This window comes from Molothrus aeneus, chromosome 21 (assembly GCF_037042795.1).
Source record: "Molothrus aeneus isolate 106 chromosome 21, BPBGC_Maene_1.0, whole genome shotgun sequence".
Taxonomy (NCBI): Eukaryota; Metazoa; Chordata; class Aves; order Passeriformes; family Icteridae; genus Molothrus; species Molothrus aeneus.
This window is the reverse complement of record NC_089666.1, coordinates 2,633,754-2,661,036: the sequence shown is the minus strand read 5'-3', so window position 1 is coordinate 2,661,036 and position 27,283 is coordinate 2,633,754. Positions and strand designations below refer to the sequence as shown.

The 27,283-nt window shown below is 60.4% G+C and overlaps 3 protein-coding genes across 7 annotated transcripts in view; 2 read left to right on the top strand and 1 right to left on the bottom strand.

The window, feature by feature from the left end:
* The window catches only part of USP48 (ubiquitin specific peptidase 48), a 32,177-nt gene extending 24,933 nt beyond the window's left edge, over positions 1–7,244 (top strand). The window contains exons 21-27 of the mRNA XM_066563971.1: positions 589–695; positions 2,517–2,621; positions 3,074–3,229; positions 3,965–4,090; positions 5,352–5,400; positions 5,543–5,569; positions 5,668–7,244. Coding sequence (XP_066420068.1) covers positions 589–695; positions 2,517–2,621; positions 3,074–3,229; positions 3,965–4,090; positions 5,352–5,400; positions 5,543–5,569; positions 5,668–5,690 — 593 coding nt within the window. The 3' untranslated portion in view covers positions 5,691–7,244. The remainder of the gene's footprint in view (positions 1–588; positions 696–2,516; positions 2,622–3,073; positions 3,230–3,964; positions 4,091–5,351; positions 5,401–5,542; positions 5,570–5,667) is intronic.
* A 1,131-nt stretch (positions 7,245–8,375) lies between these two features.
* RAP1GAP (RAP1 GTPase activating protein) lies at positions 8,376–17,321 on the top strand. Of its 4 annotated transcripts, XM_066563863.1 has the most exons (22): positions 8,376–8,469; positions 10,174–10,350; positions 10,432–10,479; positions 10,590–10,628; positions 10,713–10,898; positions 11,745–11,839; positions 11,915–11,993; positions 12,122–12,175; positions 12,255–12,338; positions 12,418–12,518; positions 12,606–12,735; positions 13,177–13,332; positions 13,412–13,483; positions 13,581–13,667; positions 14,382–14,519; positions 15,139–15,207; positions 15,286–15,395; positions 15,478–15,549; positions 16,366–16,459; positions 16,543–16,624; positions 16,705–16,772; positions 16,853–17,321. In XM_066563863.1, the coding sequence occupies exons 3-22, from the start codon at positions 10,441–10,443 to the stop codon at positions 16,859–16,861; spliced, it is 1,764 nt and encodes a 587-aa protein (XP_066419960.1). In that variant the 5' UTR covers positions 8,376–8,469; positions 10,174–10,350; positions 10,432–10,440; the 3' UTR covers positions 16,862–17,321. The 4 variants fall into 4 exon arrangements, with proteins under 4 accessions (XP_066419960.1, XP_066419957.1, XP_066419956.1 ...); XM_066563860.1 differs by having other exon boundaries at positions 10,274–10,350; positions 15,139–15,395; XM_066563859.1 differs by having other exon boundaries at positions 15,139–15,395.
* A 1,956-nt stretch (positions 17,322–19,277) lies between these two features.
* ALPL (alkaline phosphatase, biomineralization associated) lies at positions 19,278–27,276 on the bottom strand. Of its 2 annotated transcripts, none has more exons than XM_066563906.1 (12): positions 27,132–27,276; positions 26,191–26,282; positions 26,000–26,119; positions 24,946–25,058; positions 24,190–24,364; positions 23,927–24,102; positions 22,391–22,534; positions 22,177–22,246; positions 21,409–21,543; positions 20,597–20,788; positions 20,052–20,171; positions 19,278–19,953 (listed from the first exon to the last, which is right to left on the bottom strand). In XM_066563906.1, the coding sequence occupies exons 2-12, from the start codon at positions 26,246–26,248 to the stop codon at positions 19,700–19,702; spliced, it is 1,557 nt and encodes a 518-aa protein (XP_066420003.1). In that variant the 5' UTR covers positions 26,249–26,282; positions 27,132–27,276; the 3' UTR covers positions 19,278–19,699. The 2 variants fall into 2 exon arrangements, with proteins under 2 accessions (XP_066420003.1, XP_066420004.1); XM_066563907.1 differs by having other exon boundaries at positions 27,159–27,247.
* Positions 27,277–27,283: the final 7 nt, after the last annotated feature.

Genomic DNA, 27,283 nt, shown 5'->3' with positions numbered 1-27,283 from the left:
TCCCCCCTGCAATGCTGTGTCCAGTTCTGGAGTCTTAAGCACAGGAAGGATGTGGAGCCACTGGAGCAAGTCCAGAGGAGCCCATGGAGGTGCTCCAAGGGCTGGAGCTCCTCTGCTCTGGAGCCAGGCTGGGAGAGCTGGGGGTGCTCAGTCTGGAGAAGGCTCCAGGGAGACCTCAGAGCCCCTTCCAGGGTGTAAAGGGCTCCAGGAGAGCTGCAGAGGGATGTGGGATAAGGGCCTGGGGGGAGAGGACACAGGAAATGGCTTCCCACTGCCAGAGGTGGGGTTAGATGGGGTATTGCAGAGAAATTCTTGGCTGTGAGGGTGGTGAGGCCCTGGCACAGGGTGCCCAGAGCAGCTGTGGCTGCCCCTGGATCCCTGGAAGTGTCCAAGGCCTGGAGCAATCTGGGATAGTGGAAGGTGTCCCTGCCCCTGGCAGGGGGTGGATGAGATCCTAAAGGTCTCTCCCAGCCCAAACCACTCTGGGATTTAATGTGGTCACTCTCAGTTAGCAGTGAGGGCCCTGCCCTGGGCTCTGGGGAGCTGCAGCAATGAGATGTTCTCCGTTTCTCCTTGGTGTTTGCCCAGAGCTGTGCCCCGAGTGCCGGGAAGGGCTCCTGTGCCAGCAGCAGCGGGACCTGCGCGAGTACACCCAGGCCACCATCTACATCCACAAAGTGGTGGACAACAAAAAGGTAGGGACTGTCCCCCAGCCCTGCCCAGCCAGGCTCCAGGAATGCCCCCAGGGGGCTGGCACAGCTCCCATGTCCCCAGGGCTGCTGGGGATCCTGCTGGTGGTGGTGAGGGCAGAAAGCCCCAGCTCTGCAGCTTTGGCAAAACCGGCAAATTGGGACATTGTGACTCTGAAAATTCCATCTCCTCGAGGCTGCCTTTTGCCAAACCAAATCCTTTGTGTGTTCAGGGATGCTCCCAGCTGTTTTCTCTGTCTTAGCTGTGTCCCCAAGCTGTACCTGCTCTCCTCCCCCTCCAATATTTGTCATTTCCTTTCTTCTTGCTCAAGTGACATTTTAATTCCTGGATAGAAATGAGCTCTTCCCCTCAGTGCTGGTGAGACAATGAACTTGGAGATGATTCTCAGGATCCCCTGAAGCTGTGAATTTTGCTTTTACTGGTCTTAAGTGTCAGGATCAGCTCTAGAACTGGTTTTCCAAGTACCCAAAGCTGGTTCTGGTAAACCCCCCTCCTCAGGGCTCTTAAGAAGGGAGCCAAAGGTGGGCAAGCTCAGATGAAAACAATTTCTGCACCTTTGGAGTGTGGGGTGGGTTTTTTTTTACTCTTTCCTTGATTTCCTCCTCCCTGCCAATCCCAGGGAGGCGCTGGGGAAGCGCAGGGAGCCGGAGGCTGGGTGAGCTCCTGCCTTGGATGTGAGATGTGGATCACGCAGCACCGTCTGGAGCCCTCAGCCTTGGGCTTTCAGCCTCAATCCCCAGCCTGAATCCTCTTGGCTCTGGTGCACGAGAGGGTTGGGTGTTGTATTTTTCTGGCACTGGACAGGACTGTGCTCACACGTGGGGCTGGCAGAAAAACAGGGAGCTATTCTTTATGGAGCAGCTGGAGCTGGAGAGAGGGGGTGAGAACGTGCCCACGAGATCCCCCAGTAACAGGGCAGCCTCAGCAGGATGGGAAGCAGCAGGAATGCTGGCCAGGATCACTGTCAGCAGCACTGAGAGCCACTGTGCCCTTCCTGCTGGCTTTGAAAAATCAAGGAGTGTTTCCCAGCCCCTCACCCCTTTTCCTCCCTCCTCTGCACCACCTGGTTCTTCCTTGGGGTGAACGGTGCTGCAGAGGGAAGCCTCATCCAGATAAAATCATTGTAGGGTGGCACTGCTGGAATTCAGAGGGCTCTGGGGGATGCTTGGGAGCTGGAATTGCATTGTTAATTGCAAATCCATTGATGGAGAAGAGAGCTCTTGGCATCCACATCTCCTGGGCTCCTGCAAAGCCCAGTTCCAGCTACAGCATAGCTGGGAATTTACATCCAGGCAAATCTATGCCTGGAGTGGCTTTCACTGACCTGAACAACCTTTTTATTTTTGTATTTGTGTAAATTATTTAGATTTAATTTACTTACAACCTCCAGCCCCATAAGTAATGGTGCTGTGTGTCCCTGCCAGGCTGCTGCAGGGGCAGATAAATGTCTTAATTCACAGAAAATACTTTCTCCATGTTGAGGCTTTTGTAATACACTTGGATCAGCCAGCTGATGGGAAAGGAACCAGGCAGGGGCTCGGGAGACTTTCCTTTGCCTGGAAAGGAGAGCAGGAAGCACCTGCAATTCCACAGGGGGGGATTCCTGAGCTGAATCCCACTGAGCTTCCACACAGCTGGGGAGGGCGGAGGAGCCTTTGCAGAGCTCATGGAGCAGCTCCCAGGGTTGTTCCTGGGCTCTCTGGATGGAGGTGGCACCCAGAGGTCTCCAGGAGCTGGTTGCCAGGGTGGGACAGGCCATGTGGATGCTGTTGGTTGCTGTTGGAGAATGATTTTTATGACTCCAGGTAATGAAGGACGCGGCTCCAGAGCTGAACGTGAGCAGCTCGGAAGCTGAAGAGGAAAGGGAGGAAAACAAGCCAGAGGGGGAGCAAGATCCCGATTTTAACCAGGTAGAGATGAAAAATCCCATCAGGTTCCTTGATTTTTGTACCATCCTCTTGAGTCAGCATGATGGGATCACCACCCTCCTCCTCTGCATCTCACTGGCAGTGGAAAAGTGTCTTTAAAAGTGTCTTTAAAAGTGTCTTAAACAGTGTCTTAAATTGCCATTTGAGTGGTCAAACCACACCAGTGCTGGGTTTGGAGAGATGAAATATGGACAGGGATTCATGTGCATGTGGAAATCTGCCCCAGGCTGGCATTAGGACTAGGAACTGAGGTTTGAAGGCAAATCCTTTGGTCATCTCCACACTTGCATGCTTCAATTGGCTTTCCAAGGGGTTTTCCATCACTTCCTGCCTTCCCTTGTGTGACCAATTGGCCCAAAACACTCTCTGGGATCTGAGAAGGTTCTGTTTATCCCCAAACAGCTCAATCTCCTCATTTTTTGCCTCATCTCCAGGCCAATGGTGGCACAAAACGCCAGAAGCTGTCCCACCAGAGCTACATCACCTACCAAAAGCAGGGCATCAGGAGAAGCACACGGCACCGCAAGGTCCGGGGCGAGAAAGCTCTGCTTGTGTCAGCCAACCAGACCCTGAAAGAGCTGAAAATCCAGGTGAGGCAGAAAACACACAGTGAGGAGTGTGGGGCGCAGGGGAAGGGTCTGGCTGCCCCAGGAGCTGGGGATGTCTCGGGTTTTGGTTGATAATTGCTGCCCCAGATGTGCAGGATGTCTCTGTTTCAGCCTGTGCAACTGCAGAACGAGTCTGGACTCTTCAATTTTTGGTCTTGAAGTTGTTTATTAATTCTTATTTATAAAATTTTCTTTCTGCCCAGCCGAGATCTGCTCAGCAGGGCAGCCACAGGCACTCTTTGTGTTGTCCTTTTATACTACAAACTACATATAACACATTTACACTTAATTCCCAATACCCATCACCTGTGTTAGACAGTGCACTTCTACTCTAAACCAATCCCAAAGTGCCAACATCACTGCAGAAAATGGAGAACAAGAAGAAGGAGAAAGTCTGGACATGCCCAGATTCCTCCATCTTGTCCCCATAACCCCCATACCAAAAATCCTAAAATCTACATTTTCACCCTGTGATCATTTTGTTATTACACTATTCAAACCTCTGTGACTTTCATGTCCTCATACAAAGCTGGCAACTTGCTCCAGGGGTCACAATCAAATCCCCAGGTGCTCTGGGCTGTGTGCCAGGGTCTCTGAGCCCCCTGATGGGGTCCTGGCAGCTCTGGACACCCAGAGGGATGCGCTGAGCTCTGACAGGGCTGGGTGCTGGGGTGGGAGGTGCAGCAGCTCCAGGGTGAGGTGTCCATGTGCCCCCAGATCATGCACGCCTTCTCCGTGGCCCCCTTCGACCAGAACCTGTCCCTGGATGGGAAGATCCTGAGTGATGACACGGCCACGCTGGGCAGCCTGGGAGTCATCCCTGAGTCTGTCATCCTGCTCAAGGTACCAGCATGGGTGTGGAAATGGGGACAAGGGAGCCAGCTCCTTGGAGGAGGAGAGTCCTTAATTGTTTTGTCTTAGGGGAGGAAAATCCCTATTGTTTTTTGTTTTAGGGAAGAAAAATCCTTATTTTGTTTCAGAGGAGGAATATCCTTGGGTGTTTGAGGGGTTTTTTGGTTTGGTTTTTTCTTCTGGAGGAGGAAGATCCTTAATTTTTTTTTGTTTTGTTTTGGAAGAGGAATATCCTTTTGTTTTGTTTTGGAGGAGGAAAAGCTTCAATTTTTTTGAGTTAGGGGAGGAAAATCCTCATTATTCTTGTTTTGGAGGAGGAGTATCCTTAATTTTATTTGTTTTTGAGGAAGTCAATCCTTTTTATCTTTGCTTTGGAGGAGAAAACCCCCCTTCTTTTATTTCCAAGACTGCTTTGTAGCTGATACATCTGCTGAGCTCTGTGGGTACCAGCCCAAAACACAACTAAATTAGGGAGTGAGTCCTTGCATGGAGTTCCCAGTGTTTGGGCAGCAGAGCCATTCCCTGCTCCTGTCCTGAGCAGAGCTGTGATCCCCTGGATCCCTGTGCTGGTTCATCCCCTGGATCCCTGTGCTGGTTCATCCCCTGGATCCCTGTGCTGGTTCATCCCCTGGATCCCTGTGCTGGTTCATTCCCTGCCCCTGTCCTGAGCAGGGCTGTGATTCCCTGCTTTCTGTGCTGGTTGATTCCCTGCTTTCTGTGCTGGTTGATTCCCTGTCCCTGTGCTGGTTGATTCCCTGGTTTCTGTGCTGGTTTATTCCCTGTCCTGAGGAGGGCTGTGATTCCCTGGTATCTGTGCTGGTTGATTCCCTGGTTTCTGTCCTGGTTCATTCCCTGGTTTCTGTGCTGGTTCATTCCCTGGTTTCTGTGCTGGTTCATTCCCTGGTTTCTGTGCTGGTTCATTCCCTGGTTTCTGTCCTGGTTCATTCCCTGGTTTCTGTGCTGGTTGATTCCCTGCTTTCTGTGCTGGTTGATTCCCTGCTTTCTGTGCTGGTTGATTCCCTGCTTTCTGTGCTGGTTGATTCCCTGGTTTCTGTGCTGGTTGATTCCCTGGTTTCTGTGCTGGTTGATTCCCTGGTTTCTGCCCTGGTTCATTCCCTGCCCCTGCCCTGGTTCATTCCCTGCCCCTGTCCTGGTTCATTCCCTGCCCCTGTCCTGGTTCATTCCCTGCCCCTGCCCTGGTTCATTCCCTGCCCCTGCCCTGGTTCATTCCCTGTCCTTTGCTCCTCTCCAGGCTGACGAGCCCATCGCGGATTACGCGGCCATGGACGATGTTATGCAAGGTGAGAGGGTGGGGAAGGGCTGCCCTTGGCTTGCTGGCCCAGGACTGGGGTTGGGAAGGTGGAACGTGGGGATTGTGCCACTTCCTTGTGGCTGTGGAATCCTCAGAGCCACTTCTAATGCTTTCCTTTCCTTTCCATCCAGTTTGTATGCCTGAAGAGGGATTTAAAGGTGAGTCCAGGTGTTTTTTCCCCTTTGTATCCCCTCACATGAATCCCACCCCCGTCCCCTTTCCCTCCTCATCTGCTGGTGGTGTCTTTCCTTCCCAGGGACTGGTTTACTTGGCCACTGATGGTTTTCCAAGAGGAGCCACCAGAAGGGACGAGGATTTGTCACGTGGTAGGGCATTAAAAGAATAAAACCAGGTGGATACAGTACTTTTTGACTCTTCCAGAAGGCAAAAATCCATCGTGAGACGTTTGCTCCCCAAAAAAAAAAAAAAAAACAAAACAAATGCCTTATGTCAAAGCAGATTGCACTGAAGGACATCCTGCTTCAGGACAACGTTCCCGGGTTTATTTAACAAAGAACAGGAAGGTTGGGAAGTCGAGCAGCAGTTGGTGTGTGTGGCACAGGGGCAGCCCTGGGTGCCCCAGCAGAGGGGTGCTGCTGCTGTAGATCAGCCCACCCTGATCCCTCTGCAGGAACTCTTTAGGATAATCCTGTCTTTGATCCACTCTCACCCTTTCAGTCCAGCATGGGAGTACAGGAACTGTGACTTCGTGAGGAATGTCTAGCGCTCTCAGACAACAAAACTTCATTTTCTTAACCCAAAATGGAAGCTGGGATCTGCCTCCCAAGCCCTGCCAGGCCTGGGAGCCGCCCCCTCTCCGCATCCTTCTGCTGTCACTTCCACGCCTTGGACAATCCAGTAACCACCTGGGCTCTGGGAACTGCGGGTTTTTTTAGAAATTTGGGATATTTTAATGATTCTGGAGAACATTTTCCTCCAGTCTGGCGCTGCTGGGAGCGTTCCTGGCTCAGGGCAGTCAGAGCTGGCGAGGGGCTGCGGGTGGGTGCCGAGTTTCCCATGGGAAGAGGTTCTGTTACTCCTCTCTCCTCATTTTTCAGCAATGCACTAATTTCTTTTTTTTTTTCCTTTTTTTAACATCTCCCAGAAAACTTTTCTCTCCATTACTATTTAGCAGGAAATAGTATCCCACTTCCAGACTGATCCACACTGGGCACTGCCAAGAGATCTCTTTAGTAGAGATCCCCTTCCTTTCCAAGCTTTTCCTTTGTTTCTGCAGAAAAATACAATGCAGAGATCGCATCAGTTTTATTTTTTCAATGTTTGCAGGAATTTGGGCTGCAAGAAGAGGATGTGGGCCACAAATTCCATGCCCAAAACCCCACTAGTTTTGATTTCCAGTGTTTTATGCAAAGAATTCCAGCTGCTTTGCCCAGCAGCGCCTCCCTCCCTTGTCCCTGCTGGGTTTGGGGGTGCAGCTGCAGCATTTGAGGGGCTCTAAATTTCCTAAAAAGTGATATTTTGGGGCAGTTTGAACCCGTGGATTCTTTCCCAAGCTATAGACATGGCAAATTCCATGCCAAAGCCCCAGGAGGCTTTTCTTCCCAACCTGAAGCACTCGCTTGTGTACATATTCCTTGGAAATTCCATCTTTTCAAGTTGCTGTTAATTTTTTTAATGTTATATATAAAAAAGTCTCTTCCTTGAGCTTACACTGTTGTGGGAAGGAGCCCCGTGGGGTGTTCAGGGCTGTGGCGGTTCCGGCAGCGCCGGATCCTGCGGAGGATGCAGGTGCAAGGTGTGAGCCAAGGCCCCGTTCCTGGTTTGTCTGTTATTGGCAAATATTATCGGATTAAAGTTGTCATTGGAGCTGTGGCAGCCGCGTCGCAGTGCAAGGTGGAGGTGATTATCCCATAAATCTCACTTGGAGCTGTCCCACAAAGGAATGTGGGCACTGCAGGGTGGGGTGGGAGCAAGAGGGACCCTGCTGGAGCAGGAGTCCCCCCTCCTTTGCACAGGGAGGGTTTTATGGAGCTTGGGCACAGCATTTGGTGGCCCTGGCCCTGTCACATCAACCTCTGTCCCCACCTGGGGGGGTTCCTGCTCTTCCTTGGGGCCCTCCAAGCCAGGGTGTCCCCCTGAGCCCCTGGGGGAGGCAAATGGGTGCTGGAGGTGGGGGGAGAAGAGACCCTTGGGAGATAGGGGGCCCTGGGTACTGGGGATGGGCACTAGAGATGGGATGGGAATGGGGTGGGAGCTGGGGGGCTGTGGGTGTGGGGGGTTATGGGTGGGGGTCCCAGGTAGGGATGGGGGCCGCCCTGCGTGGGAGAGAGGAGGGGTTAAGGTTGGGGGGTACTTTGGGTACCAGGAATGGGGAATTATGGATGGGGGGGGGGTTCCTGGGGTGCCAGGGAGGGAGAGGTAGGGGAGGAGGAGCTTGGGCAGCGGGGATGGGGATGGAGATGGGGGTCCCTGAGTCCCAGGGAGGGGGGTCATGGATGAGCGGGGTCTGCCGGGAGCCAGGGCTGGGAAGAGGGGATGGGGGAGCCAGCTCTGGGTCCCGGGGAGAGGGGGGGGAGCCCCGCGAGCCGAGTCTGGGGGGAGATGGAGGCGATGGGCAGAGCCGTGCCCGAGTACCAACCGCGGGCAGGGGATGGAGATGGACCGGGGGGACAGGGACACGTTTAGGGGGACAGGGACACGTTTGGGGGGACAGGGACACGTTTGGGGGACAGGGACACGTTTGGGGGGACAGGGACACGTTTGGGGGTCCCCCGCTCTGCGGGGCGCTGGGGAAGGAGGGGACACCCCGGCAGTCCCGGGGGTGACATCAGGGATGGAGCGGGGATCCCCAGTTCCGGATCTCCGTTCCCGGTGCCGTTTTCCCGGTGCCCGTGGCCGGCGGTCCGTTCCCGGTGCCCGTGGCCGTTCCCCGCTACGGTGCCCGGTTCCCGGTACCGGCTCCCGGTCCCACCGCCCCCGGAGGGGCCGCCCCGCCCCGCCGCACGTGACGCTGCGCGGTGGCAGCGAGCGCCGGGGCCCCGCTCGGCTCCGCTCGGTACCGGCCCCGCTCCGGGACCGCCCGGCCCCGCCGCCCCCGGTAAGTGCCGCCCTGCGGGGAGCGGGCAGCGCGGTCCCCCCGGAGATGCCCCTCTGGGGATGTCCCCTCATCCCCGCCGCGGCACCGGGGGGTCCGTCCGCCCGTGACCTTCACCGCTGCCGGTACCGGGGGAGGGGATGGGGGGGGAACGCTCCGGGCCTGGGGGAAAAGACCCGGGGTGGGGGCGGGGGCGGGGGGAGGGGCCCCCCATTGACCCCCCCAACCGACCCCCCCAAATGTCCCCTCCATAATTGCACCCTGACACTTACCCCCCACCAAACCTGCCCCCCCTCCCGGGTACCCCAAACCTGCCCCCCTCTCGTGCCCCCCATCGCCTCCTGCCCCTGTTCCAGTCTCCCCGCTCTGACTCCCGTGTCCCCCCAAACCCAATCTCCCCCCCCAGTCTGGCCCCCACATTTCGAACATCTCCCCCCCCCTGTGCTCCCCCCACCCTCCCAGGCCAGAGCCCCCCGTGGGTGTGGGGGGGGCGATAGGGGAGCCCCCCCGGGCTCGCCCCCAGCCCGGCGGGGTCACGCAGCGGCCCGGGGGGTGCACGGGGCCGGGTGGCGATGTCGCATTGGCACGGGGACACCGGGGTCACACCTTGCACGGGGACGGGTCCCACCTGCACCGGGGCTGTGCTTGGCTGCGGTTGTGTTTGCACGGGGACGGGTCACACCTGCGCTGGGGCTGGCTTTGCACGGGGACGGTGACATTTGCACCAATGTCCTGTTTGCACGGCGACGGTGACAATTGCACGAGGGTCCCTTTTGCACCAGGGACGTACTTGCACGTCATTATATTTGCACAGGGCCGGGTCACACTTGCACCGGGGCTGTGTTTGATGGGGACAGTGCCATTTGCATGGGGCCGGTGGCGTTTGCACGAGAACGGTCACATTGCCACGGGGAGAGCGACATTTGCACGGGGCCGGTGACACTGGCACGGGAATGATCGCACCTGCACCGGGAGAGACCCTGGGCAGGGGGTCGGTGCCACTGGCACGAAAATGACCGTGCTTGCACCGCGCCAGTGACAGTTCCACGAGGGGGGGTGGCACCGGCTCGGGGTTGGTGGCACTGGCGCGGCCGTGATCACATCCAACGGGGTGGGTGACACGGGCACGGGGTCGGTGCCACTGTCTCGGGGTCGGTGCCACCTCACGGGGTGGTGACAGCTCCTGGGGTGGGTGACACCTCACGGGCTTGGTGCCACTTCCGCGGGGTCAGTGCCACCTCACGGTGTCGGTACCACCTCCCGTGGTCGGTGCCACTGTCGTGGGCTCGGTGCCACTGTCGTGGGCTCGGTGCCACTGTCGCGGGGTCGGTGCCACCTGGCGGGGTCAGTGCCACTGTCGCGGGGTCGGTGCCACGTCCCATGGTGGGTGCCACCTGGCGGGGTCGGTGCCACTGTCGCGGGGTCGGTGCCACCTCCCGTGGTCGGTGCCACTGTCGAGGGGTCGGTGCCACTTCCCGTGGTCGGTGCCACTGTCCCGGGGTCGGTGCCACCTGGCGGGGTCGGTGCCACTGTCGCGGGGTCCCGGCGCTGTCCGTGGTGCTGCCCCGCGCCGCCGCCTCCCGCCGGCAGAGGGCGCCCTTCGAGGGGGGGAGGGGGGTGGGGCTGGGGGGCTCCGGGGGTCCCCGCGGTCCCCACGCGGTGACCTCGCCCCGCCGCTCCCGCCCCGCTGGCCCTCGGCACCCGCAGGGTGGCACTTGGCTCGCTGCCATCATCAGTTGGCTCCAGGGGTCGCGCTGCTGGCCGGGTGTCCCGGAGAGGGGCTCTGGGGGATCTCTCGTGTCCCCAGGAAGCGCCATGGGACCCCCTGGACGCCCTCACACCACCTAGACCCATCTCCAGCCAGCAGCACCTCCCAACCCCCAGGTAAGCACCCGAGGGTGCCCCCCACCCTTGGGTGCCCACCCAAGGCGGGCAGACAGGCACCCAGAGCCCCTCTCTCCCCAGGGCAGCAGGATGGCCCAGCAGCGCCATGCCATCCCCCCACCTCTCAAGGTAGGTGTTGTTGGCGTGGGGGGCACGCAGCCAGCAGCACCCTGGGGTGCCACCATGGGCATCTCCCGTCCCACCGCCCATGGTGGCCGTCACCGCTCCGTGTCTTGCAGACGGAGGAGGATTACATCCCCTACCCCAGCGTGCACGAGGTAGGGCAGGGGGCTGAGGGGCAGTGCCAGGCTGGGCTGGGCTGGTGAGGGTGCCCAAAGCACCCACCATGGCTGTGGGCGCAGGTGCTGGGCCGGGAGGGGCCGTTCCCCCTCATCCTCCTGCCGCAGTTCGGGGGTTACTGGATCGAGGGCACCAACCACCAGCTGAGCGGGGCCCCTGACTCGCCCCCCACGCCGGTGCCCGGCACCCGGGCAAAGCTGGAGGGCAACCACACAGCCAAGATCTACCGCAAGCACTTCCTGGGCAAGGTGAGGCCCTGGGGGGCTGCAGGGCTGGGGGCTGGGCTGGGGGATGGCCCGTGGGTGTGGATGGGCAGGAGCTTGGAGACCACAAACTCGGGTGCTCCTGAATGTGGGTGGGAGTCCCATGGGCATGGGGGTTCATGGATATGGGCATGGCAACAGTGCTTGGGGTGGGTTCTCCACGGGAATGGAAGGACATGGAGACCTCATGAACACAGGGGCTTTGGCACGTGGCTGCTTGTGGGCATGGGTCCTCCATGGGGTGGGTGGAAGGAGGTGGGTGTTGGGTCTCCATGGGCAGGAGAGCCCCTGGCACGGGTGCCCATGGAATGGGTTCTCCACAGGTTTGCATGGACATGGGGCTCCATAAGTTTGTGTGTCCTGGATGCCCCAAGGGGTGTGAGGCTCACTGAGTGTAGGTGCCCCATAGGTGGTACCTGACCTGTGGGTACAGGTGCTCATGGACACGGGTGCTCCATGGGGATGGGATGGGTGCTTTTGGGTGTGGGGATCCCATGGACATAGGTGTCCCATGGGTGCTCATGGACACAGATGTCCCATGGGTGTGGGTGCTCATGGGCCTGGGTGTCCCATGGGTGCTCATGGACATGGCTGTCCCATGGATGCTCACAGACACAGATGTCCCATGGGTGTGGGTGCTCATGGACATGGGTATCCCATGGATGTGGGTGCTCATGGACAAGGATGCCCTATGGATGTGGGTGCTCATGGATATGGGTATCCCATGGCTGTGGGTGCTCATGGACACGGGTGTCCCATGGGTGCTCATGGACAGGGGTGTCCCGTGTCACAAGTGCCCCCAGCCTGAGCGCCCTCGCCTCCTTCCCCCAGGAGCACTTCAACTACTACTCCCTGGACCCGGCACTGGGACACCTGGTGTTCTCCCTCAAGTACGACGAGCAGGAGCAGCTCCACCTGCTGCTGCGGTGAGCGGGCTGCGGGAGGGCACCCCCGGGAGCCGCCTGCCCCGGGGCTGCCCTGACGCCCTCCTCGCCCCGCAGCACCCGTGCCCGCACCCTGCACGATGTGGTGCCCATCTCCTGCCTGGCCGAGTTCCCCAACGTGGTGCAGATGGCCAAGGTGGGTGCGGCCCCACCCCCCCAGCAGCACCCATGGGTGCCCCCAGCCCCGGGCCCCCCAAGGCAGCACCCATGGGTGCCCCTCAGCTCCGAGTCCCCCAAGGCAGCACCTCTCCCTCCTTCCCACAGCTGGTGTGCGAGGACGTCAACGTGGATCGCTTCTACCCCGTGCTCTATCCCAAGGTGAACGGGCTGCAGGGAGGGGGCACCTGGGCACCCCTGGGTGCCCCTCCCCACCTTCTGACCCCTCCCCACCCTGCAGGCATCCCGCCTCATCCTCGCCTTTGATGAGCACGTGCTCAGCAACCACTTCAAATTTGGGGTCATCTACCAAAAACTGGGGCAGGTACGGGGTGGGGTGGGTGGGGGTCAGGGTGGGGGGAGTCCCTGGGTGGGTGCTGGCGCCCATCCCCACCCCGCTGCAGACCTCCGAGGAGGAGCTTTTCGGCACCACGGAGGAGAGCCCGGCCTTCGCCGAATTCCTCGACGTGCTGGGTCAGCGGGTGCAGCTGCGGGACTTCAAGGGGTGCGTGAGGGGATGCCGAGGGGCGGGGAAGGACCCTCGGGGTCAGGGTGCTGTCTCACCCACCCACCCACCCACGCATGTACACAGGTTCCGAGGAGGGCTGGATGTGACCCACGGACAGACGGGCAGCGAGTCGGTCTATTGCCACTTCCGTGACAAGGAGATCATGTTCCACGTCTCCACCAAACTGCCCTACACCGAGGGGGACGCCCAGCAGGTCAGCACCCATGGGGGCTGGGGGGGTGAAAGGAGGGGGGGACACTTGGGTGCTTGAGGGTAGGGGGTGAGAGGTGGCCCTGGGCACTTCTATGGGGTGGAAGGGACGTGGGGGCTTTGGGGATGTCCCATGGAATGGATGGGACTCCTGGGTCACCCATGGGTGGTGGTGGTGGGGCCCAGAGATGGCAGAGCACTCATGGGTGTGGGGAAACATCTTTGGGATGCAGAGGGCTGTTAAGGCACCCATGGGTGCCAGGGGGGAGCTGGGGGATGCAGGGGGCTGGTGGAGCACCCATGGGGCTGGGGTGCATCTATGGGGCACCGGAGCTTTCATTCCTTTGATGCCCCCGGTGTGACCACCCTCTGTCCCTCGTGTCCTGCTGTCTCCCCCCATCCCCAATGTCCCCCGTGTCCCTCTGCACCCCACCTGTCCCCACAGCTGCAGCGGAAGCGTCACATCGGCAACGACATCGTGGCCATCGTCTTCCAGGACGAGAACACCCCGTTCGTCCCCGACATGATCGCCTCCAACTTCCTCCACGCCTTCGTGGTGGTGCAGCTGGAGCAGGGGGGCGCCCAGGGCACCCTCTACAAGGTACCCCCCCGTGCCTCAGTGTCCCCGTGCCCGTGGGGGCCCGTGGGGTGTCCCGTCACCCCCCCCCCACCCGCCACAGGTCTCCGTCACCGCCCGTGACGACGTTCCCTTCTTCGGCCCGCCGCTGCCCGACCCCGCCGTCTTCAGGAAGGTGAGAGGAGCCCGTGGGTGTCACCGGGGAGCCCCTCGGGACCCCCACGTGCCCACCCACCCACCCACGCTCCCCCCGGGCCGCCCGCACCCCGCAGGGCCCCGAGTTCCAGGAGTTCCTGCTGACCAAGCTCATCAACGCCGAGTACGCCTGCTACCGTGCCGAGAAGTTCGCCAAGCTGGAGGTGCGGGCACGGGGCTGCGGGCACGGGGCACTGGGGGCACCCAGAGGGGCTGCGGGCACGGGGCAGTGGGCATGGGGTGCTGGGGGCACCCAGAGGGGCTGCGGGCACGGGGCTGTGGGCATGGGGTGCTGGGGGCACCCAGAGGGGCTGCGGGCACGGGGCTGCGGGCACCCAGAGGGGCTGGGCACGCCGTGGGGCAGCAGGAGGCTGTGGATGTGGGTGCGGTGGGTGCGGTGCCCGCTGTGGGGCCCGCACACACCGTGGGTGGGCAGGGGCTGTGTCCCCGTCGGCGCAGGGCGGTGGTGCCGGGGTATGGGGGGTGTCTCGGGGGTGTCTCACGGGAGGGGCATCAGCGCCGGGGGCGGCCCCGTGTGGGTGCAGCGCTGGGCTGTGGGTGCAGCAGGCAGGGATGGGTGGCAGCGTGGCCTGGCGTGGGTGGCAGCGGTGGCTGCGGGGCGCTGTGGGCGGTGTCGCGTGGGTGCAGCGGGGCGGGGGCTGGTCCTGCGTGGGTGGAGGGTGTGTGGTGCGGGGGTGGGTGTCTGGAACGGCGCAGCCGTGGGGCGGGGTGCGGGGGTTGAGTGCGGGGGTTGAGTGCGGGGGTTGGTTGCGGGGCTGGGTGCGGGCTGGGTGCGGGGGTTGGTTGCGGGCTGGGTTCGGGCTGGGTGCGGGCTGGGCGGTCTCGCGTGGGCGCAGCAGTGCGGGGCTGGCGCGCAGGAGCGGACGCGGGCGGCGCTGCTGGAGACGCTGCACGAGGAGCTGCAGGCGCGCAGCCAGGCCATGCTGGGGCTCAGCCCCGACGATGAGCGCCCCGACAACGGCGGCGCCGCCCCGGGCTTCTTCGAGTCCTTCAAGGTGGGGCGCGGGGGTCCCGCACCCCCCACACCCCCGCACGGAGCACTGCGGGGCCAGGTCCCCTCCCCGGGTCCCCGCCCAGGACACGCCCCCTCAGCACTGGCCACGCCCCGGTATTGACCACGCCCCTTTGCTGTGACCGCGCCCTGGCCTTGGCCCCGCCCTCTGCGCGCGCAACCGATCTGCGGGGGCGTGGCTGAGGCCACACCCCACCCCCCGGCCACGCCCCTTTACGGACCAGAACGACCCTGTGAGCGCAAGCCCCGCCCCGTTCCTCAACAAACCGCGCCCGTCTAGGCCACGCCCCCTCATCGGCATAAGCCCCGCCCAAATTACTGGTCGCGCCCCGCGACTTAAACCCCGCCCCTCATTAAAAGCCCCTCCCATTTCACCTTTGGCTCCGCCCCCCCGTACTCGTGTTGCCCCCCGGTGCCCGGTTGCCCCCCCCAGTACCCGGTTCCGTCTCGGTACCCGGCTTCCCCCGGTGCCTGGTTCCCCCCCCTCGGTACCCGGTTCCCCCCCTGTATCCGGGTTCCCCCGGTTCCCCCCCGGTGCCCGGGAGCCGCCGGGGTTCCCCGCACCCCGTGGTCCCCGGTCGCTGACCCGCTGCCGCCCTCAGTCGCTGCTGGTGCCCGGGAGCCGCCGGGGACGCCGCGGCAGCGCCATCGGGCTGGGCTCGGTGGAAGAGGTGGGTACCGGTACCTCGCTGTCCCCACTCGGTGTCCCCCCGGTTCCCGGTGTCCCCCCGGTTAACGGCGCCCCGCAGGCGCTGCTGGTGCCCGGGAAGAGCCCGTCACGGCGGCGGCCCGGCCCCCTCGGCTCCCGCCGCTCCAGCGCCATCGGCATCGAGAGCATCCAGGAGGCGCCGGCCGGCAGGTGAGCGCCGGTACCGGCACCGCCGCTGTCCCCTCCCGATGTCCCTTCCCGATGTCACCTCACTGCCGTCGCCTCCCCGCAGGGACGGCCCCGCAGCCGCCGACGGCTCCAGCTCCACACACAGCTCCCCCGAGAGCCGCCGGAACCCCGACAGGTCCCGCAGCTGGCACCGGGATCGGGGACACGGGGACAGGAGGGCACTGGGGTGGGAATGTTTGGGGACTGGAGGACTCTGGGATGGTGTGGCAACGGGACAGGGTGGCACCAGGATGGGGTGACTCCAGCAGCAGGTGACATGGGGGCTGGAGGACACTGCAATGGTGCAGCCCAAGGACAGGGTGACACCAGGATGGGGTGGCACAGGGATGGGCACTGGGACAAGTGAAGGTGACACAGGGACCGGAGGGATGGGACAGTGAAGGAATGCAGTGGGCCAGAGTGACGGCTGGGTGGGGCGGCACCGGGACAAGGTGGCACCAGGGTGGCTGGCAAAGGGACAAGTGGGGGGACAAGACACCAGAGGGACAGGGTGTCACAGGGACAGGTTCACTCAGGGTCTGTATGGCCCAGGGACAAGGTGGCAGGGGCTGTGGGGTGGCACTCGGGTGGCTTGGATGCAGGTTGGCATGAAGGTGGGTGGCACAGGGACACATGGCACGGGGATAGGTTGGTGTGATGACAAGGGACATGGGGACAGGATTGCATGGGGCTGGGACCTCCCAGGGATGGGATGGGGTGGGGACAGGGTGGCACAGGGATGGGATGGGGTGGGGACAGGCTGCCATGGGGATGGGACATGCTGGGGCTAGGGTGACACGAGGATGCAGTGTCCCGGACGGGGTGGTGTGGGGACAGGGTGTCCCGGGGCCAGCACAGCATCTCAGCGGGCCACTGTGGTGGCCACGAGGCGCGGTGCCAGCCTGTTGTGGCCTTGGGGACCGTCCCTGGCCTTGGGGACTGTCCCTGGCAGGGCCGAGAAGCCGGAGCCGCCGGATTTCTCCCGCTCCTCCTCCAGCGCCAGCAGCTTCGGCAGCGCCGCGGAGGAGCCCGGCGAGCCGGGACGGGTACGGGGAGCCCGGCGGTGGGGGGGGTCCGGGGGGACACTTTGGGGAGGGCAGCACCCCCTGACCCCCCTCCGCCCCCTCAGGAGAGCCGCTCGCCCTCGGGGAGCCACCGCGACGCCTTCACGGACACGCCCTGGCCCGATGACCCCCCCGGGACCCCCCCAGGTAGCCCAGCACACCCAGCTCGGGGCGCCGTGGGGCCCGGGGACCCCTCGGGGTGCTCACGGTCCCCCCCTTTGCCCCAGGCCGCCGCCCGCCTGACCCCCCCTGCCCTGAGATCAAAATCCAGCTGGAGCAGCCCCCCCAGAACCCGGTGAGGCTGCTTGGCCCCCTCCACCCGTGCAGTGTGGGGGTGCCCACACTGGGGCGCCCCCACTGATGTCCCTCCCACAGGGCTCATAGTCACCCCCCCACCTGCGGGGGTGTCACTGCTTCACCCCCCTCTGTGTGCCACCCCCGTGCCAGGAGCTGAAGCCATCGTCCCCGGTGCAGGATTGGGGGGGGACCCCCAACAAAAATTGGGATGTGCCCCCCCCTCCAGACAATCTCTGTCACCCCAAAAACCCTTTGGGTGAGGGGGTGATGCACCACAAAGGGGCCTCCCCTCTGCCGTGACCCCAAAATGAAGAGTGGGTCCAACCCCAGCATCATCCCCTCCCCCCAAAAAACCAGAGGGGACTCAAATCCAGGGTAACCCCAAAGTGGAGCTCCCTCTCCCCCCTTTTATTTTAAGGGACAAAAGTTCCGGAATGTGCTGGAGGCTGGAACTGGGGGGAGGGGGAGGAATATTTTTTCACACCCTCCCAAACTGTGTTTGTGTTTCCCGTGAGTCCTGTATAAAATAAAGGTTTATTTATCGCTACAGTGGGGGTCGTCTCCAACATCTAGGGCTCCCCAAAACCCCAAACCATCAGTGGGGGCTGTAAAAGCACTCATTTTGGGGAGACATTTAGCCAAATCTTGGGGTTTCACAGCAGCTGGGCTGAGCAAAGCCCTCCTTTGATGGTGCCTATTTTTGGGGTGCTGTGAGTACCCCAAAATACAGCGGGCAGTGCCCTCAGCCCCCCCTCCCCGGGTGCCTCTTTCAGCTCTGCTGGTCAGCCCGGCGTCAGGAGCGGCTTTTGGCCCCGGCCCCGTGGCCAGCGGCGTCCTGCCAATCCCCCGGCCAAGGCAGAGTGGTTCCCACCCCCCTGAACCCCCAAAAACCACGCGGCACCCCGGGAGTGGTTAAACATAGCCCAGGTTCTGGGAATGCCAGCAGCCGGCCCTGCTCGGGATCTGGCACTGCCTGGGGGGCAAAGGTGGGGGGGTCAGAGCCCCCCAAATCCTGCCCTGCTGAGGTCAGAGACCCCAGATCCTGCCCTGCCAGGGTTAGAGCCCCCCAAATCCTGCCCTGCCAGGGTTAGACACCCCCAAATCCTGCCCTGCCAGGGTCAGCACCCTTGAAATCCAGCCCTGCTGAGGTCAGAGCCCCCCAAATCCTGCTCTGCCAGGGTCAGAGCTCCCCCCAAATCCTGCCCTGCGAGGGTTAGAGCCCCCCAGATCCTGCCCTCCCAAGGTCAGCAATCCCCAAATCCTGCCCTGCTGGGGTCAGAGCCCACTAAATCCTGCCCTGCCATGGTCAAAGCCCCCCAAATCCAGCCCTGCCACGGTTAGAGACCCCCAAATCCTGCCCTGCTGAGGTCAGAGACCCCAGATCCTGCCCTGCCAGGGTTGGAGCCCCCCAAATCCAGCCCTGCCAGGGTTAGAGCCCCCCAAATCCAGCCCTGCTGAGGTTAGAGACCCCCAAATCCTGCCCTGCCAGGGTCAGAGCTCCCCCCAAATCCTGCCCTGCGAGGGTTAGAGCCCCCCAAATCCTGCCCTGCCAGGGTTAGAGACCCCCAAATCCTGCCCTGCCAGGGTTAGAGACCCCCAAATCCTGCCCTCCCAAGGTCAGCAACCCCCAAATCCTGCCCTGCCGGGGTCAGAGCACCCCGAAATCCTGCTCTGCTGGGGTCAGAGCCCACCAAATCCTGCCCTGCCATGGTCAAAGCCCTCCAAATCCTGCCCTGCCAGGGTCAGAGCCCCCCAGATCCTGCCTTGCTGAGTTCAGAGCCCCCCCAATCCATCCCTGCCAGGGTCAGAGCCTCCACCCGCTCTGGAGGATCCTGGTTAATGAGGAACTGGACCTTTAATTATAAAACTGGTGAATGAATGAAAAACGAGGGAGGGGTTTAGGGGGTTTGGGGGTATTTGGGGGAGGCAGGGCAGTGTTTTCCCAGCCATCTGCACAAGCACAGGAGCTCAGGGGCACCGTGGGACTTCTGCCCCGTGCCAGGGGTCATTTGCACAAGCCCAGGGACTCAGGCACGTGTTTGCACTGCACATTTTCACTGTGTGTCACTCACAGTGACAGTCACACGTGCACAGTGCCTTCTGTACATGCACGGGGAATTCGGGCACAGTGACATCTTGGTGACATTTGCACACGCAGGGCACCTTTTGCTCAGCTCAGTGCAAGTGCACAGTGGCACTGGCACAGTGACATTTGCCTGCTTCCAGCACCCTTTGCTCACCCAGTGTCACTCCCAGCACCCCTCCAGCTGCACAAGCCCTTTCCCCTTGTGACCCCATCACTAATTATCCCCCTAATTAGCTCACCCCAAAGAAGAGGGCATGCCCAAGGGCGTCCCACCCCTCACATCCAGCTTTGCTGCCTTTACCCCCCTTCCACAACCCCAGCCCCAACCCCTCCCAAATCCCTCCCGGGGCAGCAAATTGCTTTAACCCGAAGAATTTTAAAACAAAATAAATCACTGAGGAGACAACAAAACCCAAGTTTAGGGACAAATTAACTCGATGAGTTAATTTTTTTTCCCATCTTCGTGTGGTCCCTGGCTCCTCCACGCATGTGACGAGTTGGGCACCAGGGTCAGTCCTCAGCCAAGGGACCACAAAGGCATTTTGGGACCCAGCCCCACGGCGTTTCGCTCAAAGAGGGGGTTTTATCCACCAAGGCTCCGGCTGCCATCCCAAATCCCGCGGTGGGTTTGGGATAGGCCAGGGAACGCTGCTAATTATAGGGAAGGAACCATGTATTTACAGAGGCAGCTCCCAGCACCAAACCACCGGCGGCTGCTTTTGCTCCGCTGAGTCTCTCTGTTCTCTCTCTCCTCTTTCCCGGGCGCTGCTGTCCACAGAAAAATAAAAAGGGGGGATGAATTAAAAATAAATCCCCCTCGGTGATTTGCAAGAGGCACTTTAGCAGAGGAGGAGGAGGAGGAGGCCGAGGAAGGGCAGGAGCAGGGGGGTGGCGGGGCGGGCGGCGGCGTTGCAGTGGCCTCGGTTGGAGCCGATGCAGGCGGCGTAGGCCATGGCGTGGGGGATGTAGTTCTGCTCGTGGACCCCGTGCAGCAGGTGGGCCATGGGCCCGCGGGCGAACACGGCCACGTCCTCGCCACCGTGGGTCTCCTGCCGCAGCGGCACGGCCGACTGCGCCTGGTAGTCGGCGTGTGCTGGGGGCAAACGGCAGAAGTGAGAATCATTTAAGAACCCGGCTCATTTTGGCCAAACTGGGCTGATTTCAAGGGGTTTTGGCCCAAAACGTACGCACCAAAATCCACGGCAGAGACGTTTTCTCGCTCGCCCGCCACGATTTTATAGCCAGGGCCGTTGCCATAGAGGATGGAGGTGAAGGGTTTGCGGTCCACGTCGCTCTGCATCGGGGCCAGACCTGGCGGTGGGGCACAGTCAGCTGGACGGGATCCTCCCATGGTGCCCCTGAGCTGTCCCCAGGGTGTCCCCAGGGTGTCCCCAGGGTGTCCCCAGGGTGTCCCGAGCTGTCCCCAGGGTGTCCTCCAGCTGTCTCTGGAGTGTCCCCAGGCTGTCCTCAGGCTGCCCCCAGGCTCTCCCCAGGGTGTTCCCGAGCTGTCCCCAGGATGTCTCCAGGCTGTCCCCCAGCTGTCCCTGAATTGTCCCTGAGTTGTCCCTGGGGTATCCCCAAGCTGTCCCCAGGGTGTCCCTGGGGTGTTCCCAAGCTGTCCCCAGGGTGTCCCCCAGCTGTCTCTGGGGTGTCCCCGAGCTGTCCCCAGGCTGTCCATGATCTATCCCCGGTGTGTCCCCGAGCTGTCCCCGGCGCTGTGGCCGGGAAGGACTCACCAAAGATGGGGTTCCCGCGGGGGGTGTAGCCGCCGAAGGTGAAGACGTGCGAGTGGTCGGCGGTGACGACGCTGAGCGTGTCCTGGGTGGACGTGAGGCGTGTGGCCAGCCCGATGGCCCTGTCCAGCTCCACCGCCTCGTGCAGCGCCTGCTTTGCCTTCCCCTCGTGGTGCCCGTGGTCGATGCGGCCGCCTGCAGAACCCAGCACTTCTCAGCATTGCCCGCTTCTTCCCAGCCTTGCAACCCCCTTTATTCCCCTTCTGTGTCCTCCCCTCACCCCATTTATCCCCCCTTTTTATATCCCACATCCTCCCTTTTGCACCCCCCAGCCCCTTTATGCCTCTTTCTCATCCCCCTACTCTGTTTTAGCACTCCACCTTCACCACTTTATCCCTCATTTTTTTCACCTTCATTGCCCCTGTTACCCCTCTTTTTGCAGCCCCCTATATCCCCTTTATCTGTCATTTATGTATCCCCCACCACCCCTTTATCCTTCCTCCCTGTCACCCCCTTTTTTTGCACTCTCATCTCCCCATTATCTTCCCTTTATGCACCATCACCTTGAATCCCCATTTTTGTTCTTCCATCACTCCCTTTATCATCCTTGTCCACCTTCTCATCCTCACTTTTTGTACCTCCCCTTTATCCAATTCCCCACCTTTTTGCACCCTCTTTTGCACCCCATCACCCCCTTTTTCCTCTCTTTGTGTCCCTATCACCCCTTTAATTCTCCTCTTGCACCCTTCTTTTATAGAATCCCCCCATTTTTGCACCCCCATTGCCCCCTTTTATGCCCCATTTCTGCACCCCACCTTCAACCAGGAGGAAGAACCCTCGGGGATTTTTCTGGAGCATCCTGATGGCCACGGACACCATCTCGCTGAGGGACGGGTCTGTATCATTGTTCCTGTCCAGCTCGTACATCATGTCCCCTGGCTCGAAGAGGCCTGGGGACAGGGACACTGCTGGAGACATCCTTTTCCACCAAAAGAAAAAGGGGGGGCCTAATCCTGCTCCTTGTGCTGACTCAAGTGTTTCACACACTGCTGGATCCAGGAAGATTAGATAGAAACCGGACAATCCCAGCCCTTCCTTCCTCCTGCCCTGCTGGATTCCACATTCCAGTTGGGATGGGAATTTCACTGCTGACAAAAGAACTGCATCCCTAGGAGGGAGATGTATCCCAGGGTGGGAGCAGCAGCATCCTTGGGGGTGTAACATTGTCCTTGGTGGGCAGCACATCCTTGAGGGCACACCAGCGTCCCCAGGGTGGGGCACCAGCATTTCCAGGGAAATTGCAGCCTCTTTGGGAGGTGGCAGCAGGAGCACCACCCTTGGGGGTGTAACAGCATGCCTTTGGGGTACCAGCATCCCCAGGGAGGTAACAGGATCATCTGGGGGGGTACCAGCATCCCCAAGGGAATAGAACCATGTTTGGGGGCTACCAGCATGTCCAGGACATGGCACCATCCCTTAGAGGATAACTGGCCACTGCAGCTGCCCCAGCAGCCCAGGACAGGGCAGGGGTCCTCATAAAGCACCCAGCTGATGCCAGGGCACCCGTGGGTGCAGGGACTCACCCAGCAGGAAGTCAACACGGGTGAGGTTGAGCGCCAGCAGCCCCCGCCGGTGCCACACGTACTCAGCAACCTGGGGACAGGGGACAGGCATTGTCACCTCCCCATTGCTTCTGCCATCCCTGAGACACTCCCCAAGATATTCCACCCCCAGGAATGGCTCAACAGGGTCACAGGGGGGAGATGTGTGTGCACCCCACCCCAGAGTCCCTGTCACCTTGCCGCGGGGCTTGGCCTCCCGCCACGCCTGGACAAGGTTCCGGCCGTCCAGGCGGGTGCCCCGCTGCTTCTCCTCATGGGGATATTCCACATCACTGACATTTCTGGGGTACATATATTTCCGCCCTCCACCCAGGATCACCTGCAAAAGAGGGGTGGAAAGGTAGTTTTTAATATTTTTAAACTATTTGAAATCTCCCCCTCCAGCTGGGGTTTAATGGGGGAAGATCCCAAAGGGGTGGAGCAGGATGTCCAGGAAAGCCCTGGAGTTGTGGGCAAAAACACCCGAGGAATTTCACCTTGCCCAAAATAACTCTGAATATCTTCCTATTAATTAAAACCCAGGACAAAAATAACCATTTCCAGCAGGGATTTGGCTTTTTGAATTTTTTTTTCCCCAATCTGTGGGAAGGATGCTCCACATCGGGATCCCCACATGAACCCGCTGGGATGGAGCCCCATCCCGCGGCTCTCCCTGTTTGCTTTGGAGCCTGATTTATTTGGCCTCTGTTATTTATAACCTAGCAGAGATTTTATGGTTTTTTTGTATTTTTTCCCCCTTTCTCTGTGTAGAAGGTGAATTATAAAGCTGCAAAACACCAACGCCAAAATTATTAACAAAAAAGAAGGGAAAAAAAGTCTTTTCCCCACTATATAATTATTTCCAGCCTGGGACAGAGTTAAAATTATATTAAAGGGAAAAAAAAACAGCAAAAGAGGCTATTAAAGAGCTAAATAACAGGCTGGGATGTTTTGCTTTGGGGCTATTTTGAAGGACAGAAGAAGATTTATTTACAGTGCTGAATTTCTGCATAAATCCACAGTAAGGAGCAGAACTGGGGGAAAAAGGAAGAATTTTGGGTCTGGGAAGTATGGGAAGGGAGGAGGCTAAGATGGATTTGTGGGGCTTGATCATACAGGTGCTTGTGGTCCAAGACCTATGTCTGAATTCCCTGGTCCCATGTCCACCTGAAAGTGCTGGTATCCCATCCATGGTGGTCCTGGTCCCATATTTGATGAGGGCCCCAACTCTGTACCCATGGGTGGTCCTGGTTCTGCACCCATGGGTGGTCCCAGCCCACCATTGCATTGGGGTCCCAACTCTGCACCCATTGGTGGTCCTGGTTCCATATCCACCCATGGCTGGTCTCAGCCTCACATTTGCAGGGGTGGTCCTTGTTTTGTACCCACTCACAGTCCTGACCCTGCACCCCTTGGTGGTTCCAGCCCAGCATCTCCTGGGAGTCCTTGCCCTTCAACCAGTGGTGGTTCCAGCCCAGCATCTCCTGGGAGTCCTGACTCTTTAACCACTGGTGGTTCCAGCCCAGCATCTCCTGGGAGTCCTTGCCCTTCAACCACTGGTGGTTCCAGCCCAGCATCTCCTGGGAGTCCTGGCTCTTCAACCAGTGGTGGTCCTGGTCACCATCTACCCACAGCCCTGTCCCCACCCTTGGGTGGCTCCAACCCCCATCCTAGGCTGTCCTGGTCCCATCCCCCTGCCTGTGGGGCACATTCCTGGTGTCCTCATCCCTACCTCGATGTCAGGGATGTTCTCCACCAGCTGCCGGGCGATATCCTTGCAGCCCCCCTCCAGGGCGTCCGGGGGCATCTCCCCATCCGAGTACCAGTCACGGTTGGCAGAGTGGGCGTAGGCAGCGCTGGGCGTGGCGTGGGTCACGCGCGTGGTGGTGACGATGCCCACGGCCTTGCCTGCGCCACCAGTTCAGGGGACAATGGTGAGAACACCCCCAGAACCGCCCGCTGGACCTCCTGCCCAGGAGTCCCTCTGTCCCTCACCTGCCTCCTTGGCCCAGCGGAGGATGGAGGTCACCTCCTGGCCCTTGGTGGTGTTGCAGCGGTCCCGGGTGACACCGGCACTGACCCCCAGTGTCCCCTCGTTGGCTTTGACACCGCAGAGGTAGGCGGTGGCCGTGCCCGCGCTGTCGGGCACCTGAGCGTTGGTGTTGTAGGTCTGGAAGGTGGGAGATGGATCAACCCCATCGTTATCACCACCATCATTGTCTTTCTCCACCATCAGTGCCACTGACAGCACCACTCCCACCCTGGGGCTTCCCTCTCTCTGCTGTTTGGCTGCACCAGACCCCCATCCCACCTGTGTCCCCTCTTTTTGCCCTTTGCCCCTCATTTCACCCCCTGCTCCCTCCACCGTGGGGGCACATTCCCCCCTCACTGCATTTTGCTGCTTTTAGCCTTTTTTCAGTCCCTCTTTTGGCAGGGAGATGGAAGCCACTGCCACGGGCATCCCCACGGGGTGAACGGAGGTGGCTGCTGGCTTCGAATTTAATTATTATTTTAAAATGTTTTGTTCAGCAAAACGAGCCCGGGAGAAGCAGGGGGGTCCCGTGGCGTCCCGCAGCCGGCGGGCTCCTCCTGCCCCCCTCCTGGTTCCCACGGCCGGCCCCTGGCACGGCCAGCGGGCACCAGAGCCAGCTGCCTTCGCCCGCCCCTGACCTAATTTCGGCTCGGTCGATGCCGCCCGCCCGTGGCCTTGCGGCGGGTGTCGTGTCCCCGTGAGTGCCCCGGGGGGCTCACCTTGGCCAGGGCCACGAAGGGGAACTTATCCATCTCCAGCAGGCTCTCCTCGCCCTGCCCGTGCAGCTGCCCTTTGAGGATGCGGGCGGCCGTGACCGTGGAGACGCCCATTCCTGCGGGACAGTGTCAGCCCGGCGGCACCGGCACCGGGCAGCACAGCCCGCCCCGCGCAAACCCCGCTCATCTCCACTTAGCCCGTCGTCCAGGTTATCCCATTGCTCAGTTTATCGCAGCAACCAATTTTTGCAAGCCCAGTTTATTGTGCAGCCAGTTTATCCCAGCTCCCAGTTTATCCCAGTAGCCACTTTTCATTGCAAAGCCAGTTTATCACAGAACCCAGTTTATCCCAGTAGCCACTTTTCATTGCAAAGCAGTTTATCACAGAACCCAGTTTATTGCAGCACCCAACTTTTTGCAAATCCAATTCATTCCAGCACATGGTTTATCCCAGCACCCACTTCATTGCAATCCCAGTTTATGCCAGCACTCAAATGATGACAAAACCAATTTACCTGAGCACCCAATTCTTTGCCAATTCAGTTTATCCCTGCACCAGATTACTGCAATCCCAGTTCATTGCAGCACCCAATTTATTGCAACCCAGTTCACCCCAGCACCCAATATTCATTGCAAACCCAATTTATTGCAGCACTCAACTTACTCTAAATCCAGTTCATACCAGCACCCAGTTTACCCCAGCACCCACCTTAACACAAACCAAACTGATTGCAGCCACCAATATTTTTTGCAAATCCAGTTTATCCAGCACCCACAAAATTAATTGAGTTTACTGTAAACTCAATTTACCATAGCACCCATTATTTTGTAAATCCAGTTCATTGCAGCACCCAGTTTACCCCAGAACAGATCTTTTTGCAAACCTTTTTGCACCAACACCCAACTTACTGGAACCCCAGTTTATCCCAGAACGCAGCTCACCACAGCACCCAATGTGTTGAAGCCCCAATTTATCCCAGCACCTACTTTATTGCACCCACTTCATCACCCCCTGTGCTGCCCCCGCCCCAGGGTGGGTGCTCCCCTCCCATCTCACCGTCCCCCAGGAAGAGGATGAGGTTCTTGGCCACGTTCTGGTTGAGGCGCTGGAGCCGCAGCGCGTTCCGCAGGGTCTCCTGCGCCTGCCGCCGCCAGTACTCGGGGTCCTTCTCCCTCTCTGCGGGGGAACGGGCTCATAGCACCCCACAGCACAGCTTTTGGGGTGCTGCCCCTCCAAACCTCACCTACCTGGGACCAGCGATGCTGAGCAGAGCTGGGCGAGGAGGAGGATGAACAGAGCCTTCATCCTGCGGCGCTGAGCGGGTGCTGCCAGGAGAGAGCTGCGAGGTGGGTGGCACCCGCTTGTGCCTCAGTTTCCCCACTGAGACCTTTGCCCCAGGGTCAGCCAAGCGAGGACGGAAAGAAATGTCCCCTCCCTGCACAGTCACCGATGTGACCCCCCTGGGGACATGCCAGCTTACCCCCCTCCCTGGCCATCAGTCCCATGAGGCATCACCTCACTGTCACCAACCCGAGCTGGGGGAAGCCGAGACGGCCCCTGTGGCACAGTGAGGTCCCCATCACACAGCCATGTCCCCATCACATGTGTGTCCCCCTTCCATGCCCATGTCCCCATCATGTGCTTGTGCACCTCTCGTGTGCCCCCATCATGTGTCCCTGTCACCTCTGTGTTCCCATCCCATGTCCATGTCTCCACTGCACATCTGCAGTCCCATCACACACCTGTGTCCCCACCACGTCCCCTGTGTGTGCCATGTCCCTAATGTCTCCATCACACACCCCTGTCCCCATCCCTATCACACACCTGCGTCCCTGTTGCATTTCTGTCCTTGTTGTGCACTCATGTCCCCACATGACCACGTCCCATGACACATCCATGTCCTTACTGCACGCGCGTGTCCCCATCCCGTGGCTGTGTGCCCGCCACATGCTCGTGGCCCCACTGCATATCTGTGTCCCTGTTGCACACCCAGGTCCCTGTAGCATCTCCGTGTCCCCGCTGCACACGCACGTCCCCAGCACACTCCCGTGTCCCCATGGCACTCTCCTGTCCCCATCACCCCCACAGCGCCCCCCCTCCGCCGCACGCCCCCTCAGCCCGCGCTCCCCGGAGAGCCTCCGTCCGTCCCTCCCCCGGGATGCCAGCGGTGGCCCCCGGGGGTCCTTACCGGGGATGGGGGCTGTCACACTCGTACCCGCACTAACTTGGGTCTCTACACCCACGTCCCTCTGGGCGGCGGGAGGAGGCCGGGCCAGGGGGACCGCGAGCCCTTAAATCCCCCCGCACCCGGCCTTCGCCTCCTCCTCCTCCTCCCCTTCC

Bases quoted from the DNA above. Each gene is read 5' to 3' on its own strand.
- RAP1GAP (XM_066563860.1), top strand. From the start codon at position 10,441: ATGGCCCAGCAGCGCCATGCCATCCCCCCACCTCTCAAG. The intron at 12,176-12,254 runs GTGAACGGGCTG...CCCACCCTGCAG, and splicing joins ACCCCGTGCTCTATCCCAAG to GCATCCCGCCTCATCCTCGC. The intron at 14,520-15,138 runs GTGGGGCGCGGG...TGCCGCCCTCAG, and splicing joins GCTTCTTCGAGTCCTTCAAG to TCGCTGCTGGTGCCCGGGAG.
- ALPL (XM_066563906.1), bottom strand. From the start codon at position 26,248: ATGAAGGCTCTGTTCATCCTCCTCCTCGCCCAGCTCTGCTCAGCATCG. The intron at 26,120-26,190 runs GTAGGTGAGGTT...GTTCCCCCGCAG, and splicing joins CTCAGCATCGCTGGTCCCAG to AGAGGGAGAAGGACCCCGAG. The intron at 20,172-20,596 runs GTGAGTCCTTCC...CCCCACCGCCAG, and splicing joins CCGCGGGAACCCCATCTTTG to GTCTGGCCCCGATGCAGAGC.